Source organism: Buteo buteo, chromosome 16 (genome assembly GCF_964188355.1).
Source record: "Buteo buteo chromosome 16, bButBut1.hap1.1, whole genome shotgun sequence".
NCBI classification, from domain to species: domain Eukaryota; kingdom Metazoa; phylum Chordata; class Aves; order Accipitriformes; family Accipitridae; genus Buteo; species Buteo buteo.
This window is the reverse complement of record NC_134186.1, coordinates 29,937,853-29,957,237: the sequence shown is the minus strand read 5'-3', so window position 1 is coordinate 29,957,237 and position 19,385 is coordinate 29,937,853. Positions and strand designations below refer to the sequence as shown.

Below are 19,385 nucleotides of genomic sequence, written 5' to 3'. Positions count from 1 at the left end.
GGGGGGGAATGGGTGCCCCAGTGCATGTCCTTCCCCGGGGCTGCCTTGGCATCGCCCCCAGGGCCTCCTGCACTTGCTGTCAGGTGCCTGCTGCCTTCCCCCCAGTGCCCGCCAGTCCCAGTGCCTACTGGTCCCAGTGCCAGCATCCACCCTGGCACCCATCTGCTGTGGTACCCACCATTGTCTTGGTACCCACCCACCCTGGTACCTGGCAACATCCCGGTACCCAGCAGCATCCCAGTGCCCACCCATCCCAGTGCCCACCACCATCCTGGCGCCCGCTGCCAAGCTGTTTGACCGTGATGGCCATGTCCCTGCCGGGGCCGGCTCCTGAATCCCCGTGGGGCTGTTCCTACGGCCGGGGCCGAGCCGGCAGCCCCACCGGGTAGCGGTGATGGACACGGTGCCCCACGGACCCGTCCCCCCCAAGCCTGGAAAGGGGACACCGTGCCGGCAGCCGCGGAGCAGCCTCAATTATTGATAACCGCTCGGGTTGCGGTGGCCCAGCTCTGCCCGCGGCGCTCTGCCCCGCTTGCCCGGTGCCGGCGGCTGCCCCGCGGTGTCAGGGGCTCCGGTGGGGGCACGGCCGTCGTGGCACCACGCTACCGGCATGGCACTGTCCCTGCAGCCCCCCGCGGCAGCGCATGAGCCACTGGCCACCTCCAGCATCACCTTTATTCTGCAAACCGTGTGTGTGTGTGTGTGTGTGTGTGTGTTTAAACGTGTGGGGGGGGGGGTCCCACGGGCACAGGGTGGGCACACAGCACCCGTGACACCCCCCCCCCCCGCCACCAAGGGGGAGCGCGGGTGTCAGGGTGGGGGGCACCCCTGCAACGCCTGCCAGGCCCCCGCCATCCCTGAGGGGGGGGTCCAGGGTCACCCCCCGCCACCAGGCACCCGCTGCCCCCCACCCCCCCTCCTCCACTACCCCAATCCCACACCCACCGTGTCCCCCCCAACACAGCCCGGGGGAGGGTGTGGGGGGGTCAGGGGGGGTCCAGGCTTCAACACCAGCAGCCTTTGGGGCTGTCCTCGCTGCCCAGGGGCTGCTGCTCGTCCTCCTCCAGGCGGGCCAAGGCGGGGGCGCGGGGGGGGCCCCGCAGCCCCTCCAGCTCCTTGCGGTGTGCCTGCAGCACCAGCTCCGTCAGCCGCGTGAAGGACTGCGGGAGAGGAGTGGGGGGGGGGGGGGTGTGAGCCTGGGGGACCCCCCACCCACCCTGCCCCCCCCCCCCAAGTCCCGTGTCGTCCCCCCCCCGCACCTCCTTGATGTTGAGGTTGCTGCAGGCGCTGGTCTCGTAGAAATCCATCCCGTACTCCCTGGCCAGCTGCAGGGCGAGGGGCCGGCGGCGGCATCACCATAATTTGGGGGGGGGGGGAAAGGTCACCAACCCCGGCCCCCCCCCGCCGGCACGTGCACAGTCAGGCACAGACAGACGGACAAGCTGTGCTGCCCGTGGTGGCACTGGGGGGGGGACGGGCTGGCATAGGGGCATCCGCTGGGGGGCTGGACACTGGGTGCAGGGGTCCCGAGGGGGGGCACTGGGCGTTTTTGGGGGTCCCTGGCCATGCTGGAGGTGCAGGGGGGGCCTGGGGGTCTTTGGGGGGGGGAACAGAGAGGCTTAGGAGCAGCCCTGGGGGTGCAAAGGTACCGTGGGGGGGTCCCTGGACTCACTGAGGGGTGCAGGAGCCTGGGGGGGGGGCTGGGGATGCTTGGGGTGCAGGGGGGGTGTCCCTGGACACAGGCAGGGCTGCAGGAGGGTTGTTGGGGTCCCTGGGGAGTGCAAGGGGGGGCTCGGGGGGGGCGTCCCTTGCCATGCTGGGGGTGCAGGGGGGGGCCCTGGCCCCCCCGGGGGCACACGCCAGCCCCCGCTCACCTGCAGCCCTTGCTCTTTGGCCACTTGCCTCTTGTGCTCCTCGTCCGCCTTGTTCCCGATGAGGATTTTCTGGACGCCGTCGGGCGCGTACTGGGGAGGAGGGGGTGGTGTGAGGACCCCCCCCCGCCACGGGGTGGGGGACGGGACCCCCCCAGACCTCCCCGCACCCCCGACCTCATCCACGTCGCTCGCCCACTTCACGATGTGCTGGTAGGAGCGCTCGCTGCCGATGTCGTACACCAGGAAGATGCCCTGCGGGAGAGGGGGGAGTTTACACCCCCATTGACACACACACACACGCAACCCCCGTGCCTCAGTTTCCCCTCTCCTGTGCACCAGGATGGGACCCCCCCACCCCGTACCTGTGCCCGCCGGTAATACTGCTTGGTGATGGTCTGGTACCGCTCCTGGCCTGCCGTGTCCCTGCAGCCGGGGAGAGCGGGTCAGCGCTGCCACCCACGCCACGAGTTGGTCAGGCCTCAGCCCCCACCCGGGGGGGTGGGAGCAGGGTTCAGCCCCCCCCCCCCCCCCTCAAATTCCCCCCACCTCAGGGCCCGGCACCGGCACTCACCAGATCTGTATCCGCACCTTAATGCCGTCCACTTCGATGGTCTTCATCTTGAAGTCGACGCCTGGGATGGGGAGCGGAGAGGTTACGGGGTGCCCCGGCGTGTCCCCCCCATCAGGCGAACCGCTGCCACCAGGGTCCCTCTGGTCCCCCCACCCTCTCCTGGCCCACCCCAAGCCCGGCCGTGCTGCCGAACCGGGTGCCGGGACTCGCCCGTGCCCAGAGCCGCAGCCCCGCCGTGGCCCGGTGCCCCGGTAGCAGCCCGGTGCCGGTGCCCACACCCGGTCCCAGGCCTGGCAGGCGGCCCCGGTGCCGGGTCACTGCGCGGGTGCTGGCCCTGGTCCCGCTGCCGGGCGGGTGCTCCCGGTGCTCCCCGTGTCCGCGGTTTTGCCGTGCTGTGGCTCCCCAGTACCCCCAGTTCCCCAGTGCCGCAGCTCCCTGGTGCCCCCGGTTTTCCCGGTTCCCCGGTGCCGCAGCTGCCCGCTGCTCCCCGTTCCCCGGTGCCACGGCTGCCCAGTGCCCTCACTTTCCCGGTGCCCTAGTACTGCAGCTCCCCGGTGCCCACGGTTTCCCGGTGCTCCCCGTTCCCAGCTCCCCAGTGTGCCCCGGTTCCCCAGCGCCATGGCTCTCCGGTGCCCCGGTTTCCCAGTTCCCCTGTGCTGCGGCTGCCCGGTGCTCCCGGCTCCCCCATGCCCACGGTTTCCCGGTTCCCTGGTGCTGCAGCTGCCTGCTGTTCCCGGTTCCCCGGTGCCTGCTGTTTTCCGGTGCTCCCGGTTCCCCGGTGCCATGGCTCCCTGGTTTTCCTATTCCCCGGTGCCCACGGTTTTCCATTTCCCTGGTGCTGCGGCTGCCCGGTGCTCCCGGTAACCCAGTGCCACGGCTCCCCAGTTCCCTGGTGCTGCTGGTTCTCCACTGCCCACGGTTTTCCCGTTTCCCGGTGCCACCGCTCCACGGTTCCCACGGTTTCCCGTTTCCCCGGTGCCACGGCTCCCCAATTCCCCGGTGCTCCCGGTTCCCACGGTTTCCCGTTTCCCCGGTGCCACGGCTCCCCAATTCCCCAGTGCTCCCAGTTCCCACAGTCTCCTGTTTCCCCGGTGCAACAGCTCCCTGGTTTCTACGGTTTCCCATTTCCCTGGAGCCACGGCTCCCCACTTTACCGGTTCCCCGGTTCCCACGGTTTTCCCGTTCCCCGGTGCCCCTGCTCCCCGGTGCCCCTGCTCCCCGGTGCCGCGGCTCCCCAGTTCCCCGGTTCCCTCGGTTTTCCCGTTTCCCCGGTGCCCCTGCTCCCCGGTTCCCTCGGTTTTCCCGTTTCCCCGGTGCCCCTGCTCCCCACTTTCCCGGTTCCCCGGTTCCCTCGGTTTTCCCGTTTCCCCGGTGCCCCTGCTCCCCGGTTCCCACGGTTCCCCGTTTCCCTGGTGCCCCTGCTCCCCGGTGCCCACCGTTTCCCATTTCCCCGGTGCCCCTGCTCCCCGGTTCCCACGGTTCCCCGTTTCCCCGGTGCCCCTGCTCCCCGGTGCCCACCGTTTCCCATTTCCCCGGTGCCCCTGCTCCCCGGTTCCCCCCGCTTTTTCCCGTTCCCCCCCCCCCCCGCCCCGCAGCATCCTCCAGCTCCCCGCCGCTGCCGGGCGCTCCCCGTCGTCCCGCGGCGGTGCCGGTGCGGCGGTACCGATGGTGGAGATGTGGGCGGGGTGGAACTGGTTGTCGGTAAAACGGCAGAGCAGGCAGGTCTTGCCCACCCCCGAATCCCCCAGCAGCAACAACCGGAACAGCACGTCGTACTGCTTGGCCATGGCGGGCCGGGCCGGGCCGGGCCGGGGCCGCCGCTGCCGCCGTTACCGGGGGCGGGAGCGCTGCGCCGCCGCCGCCGCCGCCGGGCTGGCACCGGGGCGGGGCGGAGGGAGGGAGGGAGGGAGGGGATGCTGTGGGGAGGGGGGGACACGGGGGATGCTCCGGGGGAGGGGGCACGGACACGGGGGAGGGAGCACCGGGGATGCACCGGGGGATGCTCCGGAGCACCGGGAGGGGGACACGGGGGATGCTCCGGGGATGCTCCGGGGAAAGCGGCGGGGGGGGGGCACGGGGGATGCACCGGCGGGGAGGGGGGCGGCAGGGGACACAGGTGGGGACAGCGGGGGGATGTACTGCGGCACCGGGGGGGGACACGGGGGGTGCACTGGGGAACGTGGGGAGGGGGCGGCCGGGGAGGCACCAGGGACCCCCCAAGGAGAGGGCGGGGGACACGAGGGGGAACGGCCGGGGGTGCGGCGGGGGACACCGGGGGGACACGGGGAGCTGCACCCGGGGAGCACCACGGGGGGGGCACCCAGGGGGGCACCAGGGGACAGCGGGGGGTCCCGGGGCTGAGGGACCCGAGGCAGGGCAGTGGGTGCTGGGGTGCGGTGCTGGGCCCTGGGGTGCAGTGCTGGGGTGCCGTGATGCAGTGCTGGGGTGCAGTGCTGGGTGCTGGGGTGCAGTGGTGCGGTGCTGGGGTGCAGTTTTGGGTGCTGGGGTGCAGGGGTGCGGTGCTGGGGGGCAGTTTAGGGTGCTGGGGTGCAGTGCTGGGTGCTGGGGTGCAGTGGTGCGGTGCTGGGGTGCAGTTTTGGGTGCTGGGGGGCAGTTTTGGGTGCTGGGGTGCAGGGGTGCGGTGCTGGGGGGCAGTTTTGGGTGCTGGGGTGCAGTGCTGGGTGCTGGGGTGCAGTGGTGCGGTGCTGAGGTGCAGTTTTGGGTGCTGGGGTGCAGTGCTGGGTGCTGGGGTGCAGTGGTGCGGTGCTGGGGTGCAGTTTTGGGTGCTGGGGTGCAGGGGTGCAGTGCTGGGGTGCAGTTTTGGGTGCTGGGGTGCAGTTTTGGGTGCTGGGGTGCAGTGCTGGGTGCTGGGGTGCAGGGGTGCGGTGCTGGGCTGCAGTTTTGGGTGCTGGGGTGCAGCACGCAGCAGAGGAGGCTGCAGTGGGGCAGGCCGTGGCGGCGCAGCACAGCAGAGCAGCGCGTGGGGCAGCGTCGTGGCAAAGGTGCCACGTGGCAACGCAGCAGCGAGGCGGTACTGACGCAGCGCCGCAGCGCCAGCGCACCGCCGTGCAGTGGCACCCTGGCGCGAGGCCGCGCCGCGGCACGTGGGCATGGCGCCGCGCGGCGTGGAGGGGACGATGCAGGGCCAGAGCGTGACAACACAACGCAGCGTCAGCGCAGTGATGCAGCACTCCGGTGTGATGATGCAGCGCTGTAGCGTGATGATGCAACACAGTGCTCCAGCGTGATGATGCAGCGCTCCGGCACGATGATGCAGTGCTGTAGCGTGATGACGCGACAGCGCTCCGGCACGATGATGTGGTGCTGTAGCGTGATGATGCGACACAGCGCTCCAGTGTGATGACGCAGCGCTGTAGCGCAGTGATGCGACACAGTGCTCCGGCACGATGATGCGGTGCTGTAGCGTGATGATGCGACACAGCGCTCCGGCACGATGATGCGGTGCTGTAGCGTGATGATGCGACACAGCGCTCCGGCGCGATGACGCGGCGCTGCCGCGCGATGACGCAACGCAGCGCTGCAGTGACGCAATAAGGCAGGGCAGCGCCGCCGAGGCCGGGCCCCGGCCAGGTAGCCCCCCACCCCCCCATCACACCCCCCCCCGCCGCCATGACGTCACGGCGCGGCGACGCCGTGACGCAGCGCCCTTCCCGCCCGTCCCGCCGCGCATGCGCGCGCGGGGCCTGGGCGGCGGAGGGGGGCGGTGGCGAAGGGGGGCGGGGCGAGGCGGGGCGGGGCGAGGCGAGGGGCGTGGCCGTCTGTCCCCGCCCGGCCGCCGTCGTCCCGCTGCCCCCGCCGGCGCGAGCCGCCCGCAGCATGGCGGGAGCCTCCCCCCCCACCCCCCCCCCGCCCCCCGGCGGGCGGCGGCGGCTGCGGGACGACGGGCTGCGGACCGCCACCTCCGGGGAGCAGGTCGGAGCGGGGCCGGGGGGCCGCGGGGCTGGGGGGCCGGCTCCGAGGGTGCCGGGCTGCCGTGGGGCTGGGCCGTGGGGTGCCATGAGGCTTGGGGTACCACGGGGCTGGCTCTGAGGGTGCCAGGTTGCTGTGGGGCTTGGGGTGGCGTGGGGCTGGGCTGTGGGGTGTCGTGGGGCTGGCTCCGAGGGTGCCGTGGGGCTGGGGTGGCGTGGGGGTGGCTCCGAGGATGCCAGGCTGCCGTGGGGCTGGGCTGTGGGGTGCCAGGCTGCCGTGGGGCTGGCTCTGAGGGTGCCATGGGGCTGGCTCCAAGGGTGCCAGGCTGCCGTGGGGCTGGGCTGTGGGGTGCCACAGGGCTGGGGTGCCACAGAGCTGGCTCCGAGGGTGCCAGGCTGCTGTGGGGCTGGAGTGTGGGGTGCCAGGCTGCCGTGGGGCTGGGTGATCCCTGCCCCGGTTCCTCCCCACGCAGCTGCTGGCCCCACACCCGCCTGTTGCAGCAGCCCGGGCACCTGGGGTTTCGGGGGGTTGGGGGGGAGGTGGCTGCCACCCACCAGCCACAGCAGCTCCCGGGGGGGGACACCCACTGGGGGCTGTCGCACGTGTCCCCCAGAGCCAACTCGGGGAGGGCGAAGGGGTCCCGGGGGACAGCTGGACCCCCCTCCCCGCTCCGGCTGAGCCTGATCCAGCCCTGGCGGTGGCTCCCCTGGGTGCCAGGACAGGCCCTGATGGGGTGAAAGGCGACGTCGGCGTTTCTCAATCTGTGAGGGGGGGGGGTGTCCCACCCCAAGGCCCCTGAGACACCCCTGCCAAAGCCCAGGGTATTTTTTTGGGGGGGGCCGGGAGGATTACCCTGGCTTGGGATGGCACCAGCGGCAGTGCCGGGGTGCTGCGTGTTGAGCTCAAGTTTAAAACGAGGGGACGTTAACGGTTAACGGCGGTAAACGGTTTACCGGTAACGGTAAACGGTTAACCGGCAATGCCACCTTGGCGTTAGCGGGAGGAGGGAGGCCAGGGTGTTTTTACATGGGGGGGGTCCTGGGACAAACCAAACTCTTATCCTTAAAACTGCTGCGTTTGAAAAGCAACGCTGGACGGTGCCCAAGCCCTCGCCTAATCCCAGGCGCAAAGCTCCTCGGCAGCTCCTGCTAAGCCGTCCTGCGGGCGGGCAGGACCCTCGAGCGGCTTTCGGTGGCTTTGGTTTTCCCGTAGAAGGCGTTGAGACGGTGCTGCTGGTAACGGGGAGCGGCCATGAGCCAGAAAAAACACTCCGGGATGGGGCAGGAGCCCTCCCTTGGCCGGGCTGGGAGCCAGGGGGGCTTGGGGTGGGACACCCCCCATGTCTGGGAATGGCAGAGCCGCTTTCCAGAACTGACCTTGATCTTTGTTTCCCCCCCCCTCCACGCCTCCATGCTGCGGCCGGCGGCAGACCAAGGTGGAAGACATCGTGCAGGAGATCTTCAACGCCTGCAAGACGAACCATCACGCCTCGCAGTAAGTTCCCCTGGCAGCTGCTTCCCGCCAGCTGCCGGAATTCTTGATAACAATAAATAAATAAATAAAGCCTCCTCCCCGCGCCCCCCCCACCAAACCAGTGACTCCGGTGGCTGCTGAGACCCATCACGAGGGACTGGCCGCTCCTGCGGGCTTTGGGGTGGGATCCTGGCACTTCTGCCAGCCGCAAGCCCTAAACACGGTGGTGTCGGCTCGGGGCTCGTGTTCCCCCCAGCCCCGTCTCAGCCCGGCCGTCCTGGCTGCCGGCGCTTTGCCTGCCGAGCCCTGCCCTGCCTGTCTTCCAGATTTGTCCTGCACCGGGAGAAGCACTTCCATTACCTGAAGAGAGGCCTCCGGCAGCTGACCGAAGCCTACGAGGTACCCGCGATGCCGGCGGTGTTGCCGGCTTTCTGCTCTGCCCTTCAGCTGGGGCAAACCCTTCGCTCCCGGGGCCGCTGCCGGAGTCGTCACCGGGCGTTTGCTGGCCCCGATTCCATCGCTGCTGGCCCCAGGGCAGAGGTTCCTAACGTCCCCTTGGGTCGCGTTTGTCCCTGTGGTGATGTTCTGGGGCAGCAGCAGCAGCTCGGGGCAGGGGGGGTGTCTCCTGCCTGTACCCTCTCCTGCAAGAGCTCTGCCTGCTCCTGCCTGCGCCCCCAGGCCCCCCACCGCTCCCCGGCCACCCTGACTGTCCCCTCTGGTCTCCCCGCAGTGTCTGGACGCCAGCCGGCCCTGGCTCTGCTACTGGATCCTGCACAGTTTGGAGCTGCTGGACGAGCCCATTCCCCAGTCGGTTGCCTCCGAGTAAGTGGCACCGGCGAGAGCCAGAGGGGGGGGACGGTAACAGCAGGCTGGGGACCCCCCCGCCGGCCACCCGTGTGATGCCGGAGGTGCCACCTCCCGCTGTCCCCGGGAGCAAAGGAACGCTTTGTCTCTCCCCCGCGGCCGTCAATGCCGCCTATTCTTCCAGCCAGCATCTCGTGACGGATGGAGATAGGGGAGAGAGAGCGAGGGAGAGAGATAACCCTTGGCTTTGATCTCCGGGGGGGGCGGAACTGGGGGTTTAACGGGGCTGGGCTGCCCCCTGTCCCCCCGGCAGCCATGGAGCCCCTGCTGCGGACAGGGGTGAGGAGGGGTCTCCCTCGCCCAGGTGGGAAATATCAACCCACCGGGTGCTGGTGGTGAGGCTGGGGAGCGCTGAGCTCCCTTTTCCTCACCGCCCCCCCCAGCGTCTGCCAGTTCCTGAGCCGCTGCCAGAGCCCCCAGGGTGGCTTTGGGGGGGGCCCCGGCCAGCACCCCCACCTCGCCCCCACCTACGCCGCCGTCAACGCGCTCTGCATCATCGGCACAGAGGAGGCGTTCGGCGTCATCGACAGGTACGGCCGGCGCCTTGAAGGTGTGTGTGTGGGGGGGCTCGGCCAGCCGGCGCGGGGCCGGGGGGAGGCAGGATGCGTGTGTGTCCCCCCCCAGCTTCTCGCAGCTCGCTGGCTCTTGCAGGAAGAAGCTGCTGGAGTACCTGCACTCGCTGAAGCAGCCCGACGGCTCCTTCCTCATGCACGTCGGCGGCGAGGTGGACGTCAGGTGGGCGAGCGCCGCGGGCTGTGGGGGGGAAAACGGCTGGGTGCCGCGGCGGGGGAGCCGGTGCCACGGCCCTGAGCGCCCGTCTCCCCCAGGAGCGCCTACTGTGCCGCCTCCGTGGCCTCGCTGACCAACATCCTCACTCCGGCGCTCTTTGCCGGGACCGCCGAGTGGATAGCGAGGTGAGAGCCGGCGTACGCGGGGGACGGGTGGGGGACAGGGGACGGCCCCGCGCGTCGGCGACGTCCTGACCCCGCCGCCCGCGCGCAGGTGCCAGAATTGGGAGGGCGGCATCGGCGGGGTGCCGGGCATGGAGGCCCACGGCGGGTACACCTTCTGTGGTATGGCGGCCTTGGTCATCCTCAAGAAGGAACATCTGCTGAACCTCCGGAGCTTGCTGGTGAGCGGCACCGTGCCCGCGGCCACTCGGCGTTTAGCCGGGACGGGTCACGGCAGGTTGGCGGTGCCGGGGAGGTCCCCGTCCTCACGTTGGCACCCGCTCCTGTCCGTCCCCCACAGCGCTGGGTGACCAGCCGGCAGATGTGCTTCGAGGGCGGCTTCCAGGGCCGCTGCAACAAGCTGGTGGACGGCTGCTACTCCTTCTGGCAAGCCGGCCTCCTGCCCCTGCTCCACCGTGCTCTGCACGCCAGGGGTGAGTCGGCTGTGGGTGGCGGAGGGGGGGATGTCCCGGCTTCCTCTGCCCCCAAAACGGCACCTCCGGGAAGGGAGGAAGGTGTTTTCACGAGGGAACGAAGCGCAGAGTAACTTGGGCGTCCTCAACGTCCGTTCTCGACTGTCTGCTGGGCCAAGGCCTTGGTGGTTCCCTGGGATATGCAGGAAGGCTCCGGGGGGTGGTGGTGGTGGTTTGCTACCTCTGTGGGACCCCCCGGCACCAGGCATTTCACCGGCTTCCCCCTCCAGGCGACACGGCGCTCAGCATGGAACGCTGGATGTTTCACCAGTTGGCGTTGCAGGAATACATCCTCCTGTGCTGCCAGTGCCCGGCTGGGGGACTGCTCGATAAGCCGGGCAAGTGAGTATCAGCTTGGGGGGGGGGGCTGCCTGGTGCCCCAGCCCCCTGCTCAGCACCCCAATATCCCCCCCCGCCAGGTCCCGAGATTTCTACCACACCTGCTACTGCCTGAGCGGGCTGGCCATCGCCCAGCACTTCGGCAGCGGCGACCTCCACCACGAAGTGGTCCTGGGCGGCCCCGAGAACCGCCTGGTAGGTTGCCGGGCATCGCCATGAGCTGCCTGGCTTCTGCCTGTCCTCCACAACGCCAGAAAAAGCAATAAACTCCTCTCTCTCTCTCTCTCGCAGCAGGCCACACACCCCGTCTACAACATCACCCCAGAAAAGGTGGCGAGAGCGGTGATGCACTTCTTGCAGCAGCCTGTGCCCAGCCTGGAGCCGGCGGCCGCTGCCAACTAGGGGCCCCGCTGCCCCCAGACTGTGCGGAGCAGCCCTGCCCGGGGCCGGTGGGGAGCTGCCGCGGCATCTCGGCGCGGACGGGCAGAGCGAGGTCCTCAGGGTGCTAGCAATACCAAAAACCGGCCTGCCCCGTGGCCGTCAGGTCCTGCTGCCACCGGGCCGGGCATCCGGCTGCCCTCCCGGCAGGAGCCAAGCTGGCCGAGGGGGACACGGGACGCGGCAGAGCTTTTGGCATCAATAAACCAGAACCGACACCTGCCGTCTCCTGTGCGCGAGGAGGGCACGGAGCTGCCACCGCCTCCGTGCCCACCGATGGTGACCCTGGGGACGCGGGGCAGGAGGTGACACCGAGCTCCGGCTGTTTCCAGCCTGCGCCGGGAGCTGCCCTGGTGCCCTCCTGCCCCAAAAACACGCGGCTACCACAGGGAAGGATAAAATAAGTTTTTTTTTTTTTATTATTTATAGTCTTATAGTAAAGGGAAGCCTTAACTTGCAAGACAACTCTGGGCAGTATGTACAACATACCTTAGATCCATGGAATGAATGGCATCGAAATGGGGACAGGGGATGGGGTCACCTACGGGGCAGGGACGGGACACTAGAGTTCAGAAAATGCCACGGAGGTGGGATGGGGCCGGGGGAGGCGTTTTGGAGGGGCGAGGGAGGGAAGGAAGAGGGGGGGCAGGATGCACACGCAGACCACCCAGCCTGGGCCCCCCCTCCGGCTCTGCAGCCTGTGGAGGGAGGGGTGTGGGCGCTGCCCCCCCCCGGCTCTCGCAGGCGCTGGGGGCAGGTGGAATTGCACACGCAGAAAATAAATAGCGAGACCCCCAGCGCTTGCCGGGGGGCGGGGGGGGGCCAGGTGCAGCTCCCTGCGGGGCCCAGCCTTTTGGGGGGGGGGGGGGGGAGGGTGCTGCCCGGCACCTGCACAGCCTCACCCTTCAGCTCAGGACTGCCGTGGTCCCCGGGTATAAATAGAAATGCTCATATAAAATCAGAGGGGAGAGGGGCTCGCTAGTTGTGGGAGGGCGGCGGGGACGTCTCCTCGCGGCCCCCGCATCCCCCCCCAAGTCTGTCGGGCGGGCGCTGCGAGGCCCTGCCCGGCCGGCTCCTCCCGGGGCCGTTGCGGTTAGAGCGGGGAAAAGGGCCGGGGAGGGCTGGGAAGCTGCAGTCCGAGAGCCTCTACGAGAGAAGGGAGAGAGTCCTTACGCAGCCGGCGGGCGAGCGGGGGGCCGCGGGGGGGCCTAACTGGCCTCCATGCGCAGCTTCTTCCTGCTCTGCGGCTCGTCGGGCTCCGAATCGGAGCTGGAGTCGGAGCCGCCGTCGAAGGCGGAGATGGTGCTGCCCTTGGGGTTGGTGTAGAGGCTGTTGTCCGTCGAGGGGTAGTTAGCCTGCAGCTGGGCGCTCGACCGGGCCTTCTCCAGCGCACGCACTGCAAGGCAGGGCCACCGCGTCACCCCCCCCGGGGGCTCCGGCACGCGTGTCACCCCCCCCTCCCCGAGCCCGGCTCCCGCGGGACCCCCTCACCTTGCTGCTCCAGGAGAGCGTTCTGCCGCTTGAGGTCATCGATGTCCTGCTGGTGCGTGTGGTTTTTCCGGCGCATGTACTGGATGTACTCTGTGGCTTTGTCCAGGATTTGGGCCCGGGATGCCTGTTGCAATAGTGGGAAAAGACAGAGGCAAGATAAAGACCTAGCCCGGGTGTGTGGGGGGGCAGAACCGGCAGGGTTTCATCTGCCCCATCCCACCCGCAGCGCAGCAGAAAGGATTTTGCCGTTGCTCTGCTGTGCTGATGTCACTGGGAAAACCAAAGCCCAACTCTCGTCTTCTCCGGGGACCCAACCGGGGACCCCCACGGTGGGGCAGAGCCTCGCTGCCAACGGGAGGGCTCATTTCTGGACCCCGCTGACGGTGCTTGGCTTGGACCGAGAGCACCGGCCCCAGCCAAAATGTCCCCCACTGCGGCATCCCGAAACAAGAAGCCACTGTCGCGCACGAGGGTGCCGACAGCCCCACCGCCGCCAGGCAAAGCACCCCTATCCCCAACGGGCAGAGCTGCCCTGTGGCCGAGCCTGGAAGATCCAGCCACCCGAGGCGGATTCGCCCCCTCCGCCTTCCCAAAAAACCAGGCGGTGCCGGAGGCCAGGGCTGGGCCGGGGTGCACGATCTGCCCCCAGGAATGCCACTCGGCAGGCCCCGCGGGCAAGGAACCATGGCTCAGCCCAGCTGACGTGGCTTCTCGTCGGTGCCGTGGAAATCCCTGTCCAGCCTCGGTGCCGTGGGCCGGGACCCCACCACGCTCCATAAACTCACCTTCTCTCCTTGGAGGGAGGGGACGGAGTCCCGCAGGCTGTGGAAGCTGTCCTTGATGTGGTCCCTGCGCTTGCGCTCCAGCGCGTTGTGATGAGCCCGTTTGTCGGCCTGAGAGGGAAAGGAAAGGGGAGCCTGAGGGGGCGGCACCACGGGGGAAACCGTGACCTGCTCCCCTCTCCTATGGGTGCTGCAGGACAGCCCACCGGCTCCCAGAAGTCAACGTGAAAAAGCCTCGTTAGCCTTTCGGCAGCTGCCCCGCTTCGCCTGGTGGAGAGGCCAAGGCAGGAGAAGCCGGGCTGCCGACCTTCACCCCCAAAAAAATCCCTCGCTGGCAGCTTTGGATGAAGTGCCTGGAGCCGGTGCGGGAGCTCGGCCGAACCCCCGAGCCCTCCTCGGCCGGGCGGCATGGCGGCCGCGACACCTCCGGCTCCACCGCGGCGCAGGGTGAGGGCGTGGGAGGAGGTGGCTCCCGTTGCTTTCGGTTTCCCCCCTCCCTGGCCCGTCGGAGCCCGTGGGCAGCTTCCTGCTGCCGGGGCAGCCCTGAGCACCCACCGGGAGGGGGGCAGGGGGGGACACGACACAGAGCTGGGGTGCAGAGTGGGGGACAGCACAGCCCCAAGGGCCAGGAGCACCTTGCGACTCTGTCTTGCACCCCCTGAGACATGCCCCCCCCCCCAAAAACAACCAGACACGGGTCCCCCTATCTGCTCTCTGCCAAGAGACACAACCCAATGCGTCCCCCCCAAAAGCACAACCCCCAGTGTCATACACCCCCAAAATTCGGGCCCACACGCCCCCCCCCCCCCGAGACAGCCTCCCCAGAGAGACAGCTCCAGATGCCCCCAAAAGACACGACCCCCACATCTCCTGCCCCAAGAGATGCAGCCCCACACATAACGCCCCCCCCAAGAGAGACACCCCCACTTCCCCCCCAAAAGCCCCAGCCCCACACTCCCCCTCCCCCGAAGAGCCCCAGCCCCACAGATCCCCCCCCCAAACACACGCCCCTCGAGAGACCCAAGCCTTATATATTACACCCCAAACCCTCCACCCCACATCCCCCAGCCCCCCCAAGAGACATAAGCCCCACATCACCCCCCCCAAAAACCTCTGACTCCATGCCCCCCCCCAAGGTATTCCCCCCCCTTAAGATACACAGCCCCACACCTGCGTCCCTCTCCCAAGCCCCAGCCCCCCAGATTTCCCCCCCTCCAAGAGACCCAAGACCCACAGGTCCCCCCCCCAAAAAAAAACCCCAGCCCCCCAGTTCCCCCCCAAAGCCCCACCCCCCCAGTCCCCCCCCCCCGAGCCCCAGCCCCACAAACGTCCCCTCCCCAAGCCCCAGCCCCACAGGACACCCCCAAAAACCACACATCCCCCTCCAGTGACGCAGCCCCACAAGTCCCCCCCCCCCCCCCCCCTTCCCTGCCCCCCTCGCCCCCACGTGCTCCCGGTACCGGGGGGGCGGCAGGGACGTACCGCGGACTGAAACCTCGGCTGCTCCTCCTGAGGGAACCGGACCGGCGGGGAGGAGGAGGAAGAGGAAAAGGAAGGAGGGGGGTGTGTGTGTGGGGGGGGACACCGGGAAACGGGGCCGTGATGGAAGGGAAGAGAGAAACCAAACGTTACCCACCCCCCCCCCCCGCCGCTCCGCCACAGCTACCCCTTCCCCGACGGGTACCGGGGGAGGGGGAGCGTCGCTGGGAGGTGTGGGGGGGGTTGTCCCGGTAACGGGGACCGACTCACGTCGCTCTCCACCTCGATGTCATCGTTGTCGCTCATCGCTACCGGCCGGGGGGGAGCCGCGGGCCGCGCCGCCGCCACAACAACAGCCGGCAGCGCGCAGGCGCCGCGCGCACGTGACCCGCCCCTCCGCCCACCGCGCGCCCCTCCCTCCCTGCTTCCCCGGGGAATTGTGGGTAAGGGAGTCCGCCGGGGGAGGCGGGGCAAGGAGTCGGCCCAGGGCGGGGGACTACAGCTCCCGGCGTGCACCGCGCGGGAGCGCGGTGCACGCCGGGAGCTGTAGTCCCCCGCCCGCCCGCCCAGGGCGTCCCCTGGTCCTCGCTTCCCCTCATGGAGGGCGGCGAAGCCGCGACGACGCGAAGGCGGATGTACGGCGGCAGCGGGCGCGGTAGGCGGCGGGCGGGAGAGCTTTTATTGAGCCGTAAAGGTGCAAAGGGGAACCGGGCCGGCTTGGATGTAGTACCTCAGGGGGTGGCGGGGGGGCTGTGGGCCTGGCCTGGGGGCTGCAGGCCCACCTAGGGGCTGTGGGCCTGGCCTGGGGGGGCTGCGGGTCTGGCTTGAGGGGCTGCAGGCCCGCCTAGGGGCTATGGGCCTGGCCTGGGGGGGCTGTGGGTCTGGTTTGAGGGGCTGCAGGCCCGCCTAGGGGCTGTGGGCCTGGCCTGGGGGGGGTGTGGGTCTGCCTGGGGGGGCTGTGGGTCTGGCCTGAGGGCCTGCAGGCCTGCCTAGGGGCTGTGGGTCTGCCTGGGGGGGTCTGCAAGCCTGGCCAGGGGGGCTGCAGGTCTGGCCTGGTGGTCTGAGGGTCTGCCTGGGGGGGCTGTAAGCCTAGCCTGAGGGGAGTGTGTGGAAGTTTGGGCCCGCTCGGGAGGTTTGGGCAGCTTCAGGGAGGGCTGTGGACCTTCAGGTTCAGAGAGCCGGGGCGGGGGGGGCACCACCACAGTGGGGCAGGACAGGCTGTCTCTAACCCAGCTGGTCCCCATCATCTTTTGGCAGTTCCTCCCCTCCGGTGGCCTCCGTTGGGTGCTCGTCATTGTTGTCCTTGCCACCATCGCCCTCCGAGCCAGTCTCGTCGGAGTCGTCATCCTCCAAGTAACGGTAGCCGTGCATCTTGTGGCGCGGGCGGGGGATGCGGGGCAGGCGGTATGCCACGTGCTGTGCGACCTTGTGCTCCATCCAGAGGTAGGCCCCCACTGCCACCGCCAGCGTCAGCAGCATGATGGAAAGCTTGGCCTGCAGGAGGGCATAGCAGGGGATTAGCGTGGCACTGCACCCCCCCGAGCCTGGCAGGCACCGGAGGTGGCACCCGGCCACGCTCACCTTCATGGGCAGCCCCGACCACAGGTAGACGGTGAAGATCGCCAGAGCTTGCCACCAGTGGTAGATGGTGAAGACGAAGTCTTGGCGCTCCTTGTCCTCGTACAGCACGCCCAGGAGGACTGCGCCAGAGGAGACCAGCTGTCAGCATCCCCCTCCCGTTCCAGTGTCCCCTCTCAGCGCACTGTTAGCAGGATCCAGCCGCAGTAGGCCTGTCCCGCTCCTTGTCAGTGGGTCCAAGGAGCTGGGGACCAGCAGGTTGCGGTGCCGGGGGATACGAGGAGAGGATGCGTTGGGGAGCTGGGGACAACCTGGCCGTGCCAGAGGACAAGAGGGGCTGTGTCGGAGACCTTCCTGGTACTCACTGCTAATGCCAGTCTTGTTGAGGGCGCTCCCCATGCCCCAGAGCACGGCTATGGAGTAGAGCAGAGGTGCCTGGACCAGGTGCCGGGGCTCGGGTGCCCAGCAGAAGAGAGTCACCAGGAGGGCAGCGTGAATGAGGGCTCCGGCCAGCAGCGGGATCTGCCGCCTCAGGCGCAGCATGCAGAGGGCCAGGCTGGAGCAAGCCGAGGCGGAGAAGCCGTAGGCCATGAGAAGGTACGCCAGATTCTCCAGCCCCAGGGCACACACGCCGTAGTTCTGCAGCGAGGACAGGCTCAGCGTCACCCGGTTGGGCTGTCCGCGCTCTGTCACCCCCCTCCCCGCCCCGTCCCCAGGCTCTACCAAGGAGAAGCCGGTGCAGACGAAGAGCACCTCGAAGCCGCTGTAGATGAACAAGGGGAAGAGATGGCGCAGGCGGTAGTCCCGCATGTGCTTGAAGGGCAGCTGGAAGATGTTCCCCCAGCCGATGCTGCGCAGGTCAATCTCTTCCGTGGGCCGATACGCCGAGCCACAGAGCACCAGGACCTGCCGCGCAACCGTGGGTGAGGCACTGCCGGCGTTCCATCCTGTCCCCTGCCCACCCTGGCACTCACCACCAGCATGGCGAGGAAGGCGGCTGCCATCAGGGCACTCTCCACAATGATGAGGTTGATGCTGCGGGGCAGGCTCTGCAGCACCGTCTTGTTGAAGCCGGGCAGCGTGCCGTGGCTCAGGGTCCCTGCCGGGGAGGGCGGCACACATGCCACGGCTCAGCCCCAACCGGGGTGGTCCCCGTGCCACCGCGCCATACCACACCACCCACCACCGTGCCATCCCGCGCCCATGCGCTCACCGCAGTGCTTGACCCCGAAGAGCGTGTGGTTGAGCTGGTAGAGGTAATTGTTGAGGAAGAAGAGCATGGGCATCTGAGCGCAGACAAAGCTTAGCTGCAAGACATAGAGGGGGGGATGCTCAGTGCCGGGCTGCCCGGCGTGGCCCCCTGCCCACACTGCGCGCCTTGCCGGCACTCACGTGGAAGCAGGTGTAGAAGATGGTCTGGAAGATGATGATGTAGGTGTTGCAGGCACCCCGTGGTGCCCGCTGCTGCTCTTGCACGTGCTCCTCCTTGTAGTTGACGTACTCGTAGTACTTCTGGGCCATCCTGCAAGGCATGGTGGGTCAGCTGGTGCTCCCCGGTCCCCCTACCCACCCTGTCCGCCCCCCGCCGCTGCCTACCGCGTGATGTAGTTGCCCATGGAAGCCCAGAGGGGAACGATGGCGACCCCGATGGCCACAGCGGAGGGCACCAGCGTGTAGTAGCGCTCCCAATAGTTGCTGGAGACGAAGAGGGCGTAGATGCCCACCGCCAGAAACATGGCCCACTTGGTGCCGAAAAACCTGCCGGGGCGAGGAGGGAGAAGTGTGGGCCCCCGTGCCGGTGTGCCGGCGGGGAGTGCAGGCGGCACCGTACCTGATGAGGACGGGCGTGTAGAGCAGCGCCGCGATGGGGGTGACGTTGATGCCCATCAGCACCTTGCGGTCGATGTCCTCCAGTTGTATGTTGCTGTACTTCACCTCCCGGTAGGTCTCATCATAGTGCAGGATCAGCTGCATTTGCAGGAGGCCTGGGGGGGGGGTTCCAGCAGCCGTCACCCCCTGCCCTGAGCCCCCTACACCGTGGTGGGGGGGTCCCCAGAGAGGGGCAAGGCCGTACCCAGGTAGACACCGTAGGTGAGCGTGCCGGCCAGGCTGGCGGCCAGCACGTTCTTGACGACGCCGAGGCGCTTGCGGCGATAGTACTTCTGCTCCTCCTCCTCCTCGTTGTAGTCGGGGTGAGCACCCACAAAATCGTCCAGCTGCGGGTGACCCCAGCCGTCAGCCCTGGGGACGGCCACCGCGGGCCTGGCCCCCCACGGGTCCCCCCCCTCGGCCTCACCTGCGTCTCCGTCCCCTCGGCGCTCAACCCATCACCCGCCACCATCTTGGCCGCATCCTGGTAGCAGCTGGGGTCTTTCTCCATCGCCGCCTCTGGGCAGGGGGGGGGGCCTAGATGGTGTCAGGGCTGGGGTGGGGGACACACTATTGGCACCCCTAAACCCTCTACCCACATGTCTCGTACGCCCACAGCTGCACCCATGGGCTCAGCACCCCCAGCCCCCGCACCTCGCACCCTCGTACCCTGCACCCCTACACCGTGCACCCACGTGCTTTGCACCCCTGCGCCCAGCACCCCCACACCGGTCCCCAGCCCCCTGCTCCCCGGTACTGGATCCGTGCGGGCCAGCCCGGGCGGGGGGGGGGGCGGAGCGGGCTATGCTTCCTCTTTCGGATGGGACGGGGCGGGCAGGACCGGGGGGGTGCGGGGGTTTAAAGGGGCCGCTCCAGCACCCCCACCCCCCTCCCCGGGTCCCGCACCCCCACCACCGTGTCCCGCACCCCTCGTGTCCCGCAGCCCCCCCCGGGTCCCGGTCCCGGTCCCGGTCCGCCTGCGCTGCCGCCACCCCCCCACCCTGCGCCTATCCTCAGCATCCTGACCGCCCCCCCGTACAGCACCCATCCCACCCCAACCCGCACAGCACCCTGACACCCCCCCCCCCACTTCACAGCACCCATTGCACACCCCCTCACACAGCACCCTGACACCCCCCCGCACAGCACCCATTGCACCCCGCCTTGCACAGCACCCACCCCAACCCACACGGCCCCCATTCCGCTCCCTGCACAGCACCCCGCTCCCCAGCACCCCTGTCCCCCCCCCCAGTACCCCCACCGGGCCCTGGTGT

At 69.0% G+C, this 19,385-nt stretch overlaps 4 protein-coding genes across 7 annotated transcripts; 1 reads left to right on the top strand and 3 right to left on the bottom strand.

The window, feature by feature from the left end:
* Nucleotides 1–996: 996 nt before the first annotated feature.
* On the bottom strand, nucleotides 997–4,309 carry RAB15 (RAB15, member RAS oncogene family). Its single transcript, XM_075048462.1, has 7 exons — nucleotides 4,109–4,309; nucleotides 2,446–2,506; nucleotides 2,237–2,297; nucleotides 2,049–2,126; nucleotides 1,875–1,964; nucleotides 1,260–1,325; nucleotides 997–1,160 (listed from the first exon to the last, which is right to left on the bottom strand). Exons 1-7 carry the CDS (start codon nucleotides 4,230–4,232, stop codon nucleotides 1,005–1,007), a joined length of 636 nt encoding a protein of 211 aa, XP_074904563.1. The 5' UTR covers nucleotides 4,233–4,309; the 3' UTR covers nucleotides 997–1,004.
* A 1,919-nt stretch (nucleotides 4,310–6,228) lies between these two features.
* On the top strand, nucleotides 6,229–11,336 carry FNTB (farnesyltransferase, CAAX box, subunit beta). Its single transcript, XM_075048433.1, has 12 exons — nucleotides 6,229–6,378; nucleotides 7,805–7,869; nucleotides 8,175–8,247; nucleotides 8,579–8,670; nucleotides 9,096–9,242; nucleotides 9,364–9,447; nucleotides 9,540–9,626; nucleotides 9,715–9,844; nucleotides 9,964–10,096; nucleotides 10,366–10,477; nucleotides 10,555–10,669; nucleotides 10,766–11,336. The coding sequence occupies exons 1-12, from the start codon at nucleotides 6,283–6,285 to the stop codon at nucleotides 10,874–10,876; spliced, it is 1,245 nt and encodes a 414-aa protein (XP_074904534.1). The 5' UTR covers nucleotides 6,229–6,282; the 3' UTR covers nucleotides 10,877–11,336.
* Nucleotides 11,314–15,034, bottom strand: MAX (MYC associated factor X). Of its 4 annotated transcripts, none has more exons than XM_075048470.1 (5): nucleotides 14,935–15,034; nucleotides 14,668–14,694; nucleotides 13,189–13,296; nucleotides 12,404–12,527; nucleotides 11,314–12,308 (listed from the first exon to the last, which is right to left on the bottom strand). In XM_075048470.1, the coding sequence occupies exons 1-5, from the start codon at nucleotides 14,968–14,970 to the stop codon at nucleotides 12,121–12,123; spliced, it is 483 nt and encodes a 160-aa protein (XP_074904571.1). In that variant the 5' UTR covers nucleotides 14,971–15,034; the 3' UTR covers nucleotides 11,314–12,120. The 4 variants fall into 4 exon arrangements, with proteins under 4 accessions (XP_074904571.1, XP_074904570.1, XP_074904573.1 ...); XM_075048469.1 differs by having other exon boundaries at nucleotides 12,404–12,534; nucleotides 13,190–13,296; XM_075048472.1 differs by lacking the exon at nucleotides 14,668–14,694 and having other exon boundaries at nucleotides 14,935–15,031.
* Nucleotides 15,035–15,364: 330 nt separating this feature from the next.
* Nucleotides 15,365–18,899, bottom strand: UNC93B1 (unc-93 homolog B1, TLR signaling regulator). Its single transcript, XM_075048423.1, has 11 exons — nucleotides 18,539–18,899; nucleotides 18,317–18,458; nucleotides 18,074–18,227; nucleotides 17,839–18,000; nucleotides 17,635–17,764; nucleotides 17,456–17,549; nucleotides 17,217–17,341; nucleotides 16,966–17,148; nucleotides 16,608–16,881; nucleotides 16,246–16,364; nucleotides 15,365–16,158 (listed from the first exon to the last, which is right to left on the bottom strand). The coding sequence occupies exons 1-11, from the start codon at nucleotides 18,620–18,622 to the stop codon at nucleotides 15,889–15,891; spliced, it is 1,737 nt and encodes a 578-aa protein (XP_074904524.1). The 5' UTR covers nucleotides 18,623–18,899; the 3' UTR covers nucleotides 15,365–15,888.
* Between the last annotated feature and the right edge of the window lie 486 nt (nucleotides 18,900–19,385).

Excerpts from the sequence above, each read along its gene's own strand:
- RAB15 (XM_075048462.1), bottom strand. The coding sequence starts at position 4,232 with ATGGCCAAGCAGTACGACGTGCTGTTCCGGTTGTTGCTGCTGGGGGAT. Across the intron at positions 2,507-4,108 it reads CGCCCACATCTCCACCATCG|GCGTCGACTTCAAGATGAAG; the intron begins GTACCGCCGCAC and ends TCCCCATCCCAG. Across the intron at positions 2,298-2,445 it reads AAGGTGCGGATACAGATCTG|GGACACGGCAGGCCAGGAGC; the intron begins GTGAGTGCCGGT and ends CCCCGGCTGCAG.
- FNTB (XM_075048433.1), top strand. The coding sequence starts at position 6,283 with ATGGCGGGAGCCTCCCCCCCCACCCCCCCCCCGCCCCCCGGCGGGCGG. Across the intron at positions 7,870-8,174 it reads ACGAACCATCACGCCTCGCA|ATTTGTCCTGCACCGGGAGA; the intron begins GTAAGTTCCCCT and ends CCTGTCTTCCAG. Across the intron at positions 9,627-9,714 it reads ACCGCCGAGTGGATAGCGAG|GTGCCAGAATTGGGAGGGCG; the intron begins GTGAGAGCCGGC and ends GCCCGCGCGCAG.
- MAX (XM_075048469.1), bottom strand. The coding sequence starts at position 14,970 with ATGAGCGACAACGATGACATCGAGGTGGAGAGCGAC. Across the intron at positions 14,695-14,934 it reads ACATCGAGGTGGAGAGCGAC|GAGGAGCAGCCGAGGTTTCA; the intron begins GTGAGTCGGTCC and ends CGGTTCCCTCAG. Across the intron at positions 12,535-13,189 it reads CCCTCCCTCCAAGGAGAGAA|GCAACAGGCATCCCGGGCCC; the intron begins GGTGAGTTTATG and ends TTTCCCACTATT.
- UNC93B1 (XM_075048423.1), bottom strand. The coding sequence starts at position 18,622 with ATGGAGAAAGACCCCAGCTGCTACCAGGATGCGGCCAAGATGGTGGCG. Across the intron at positions 17,550-17,634 it reads TCTTCTACACCTGCTTCCAC|CTAAGCTTTGTCTGCGCTCA; the intron begins GTGAGTGCCGGC and ends TATGTCTTGCAG. Across the intron at positions 16,882-16,965 it reads TCTGCACCGGCTTCTCCTTG|AACTACGGCGTGTGTGCCCT; the intron begins GTAGAGCCTGGG and ends TCCTCGCTGCAG.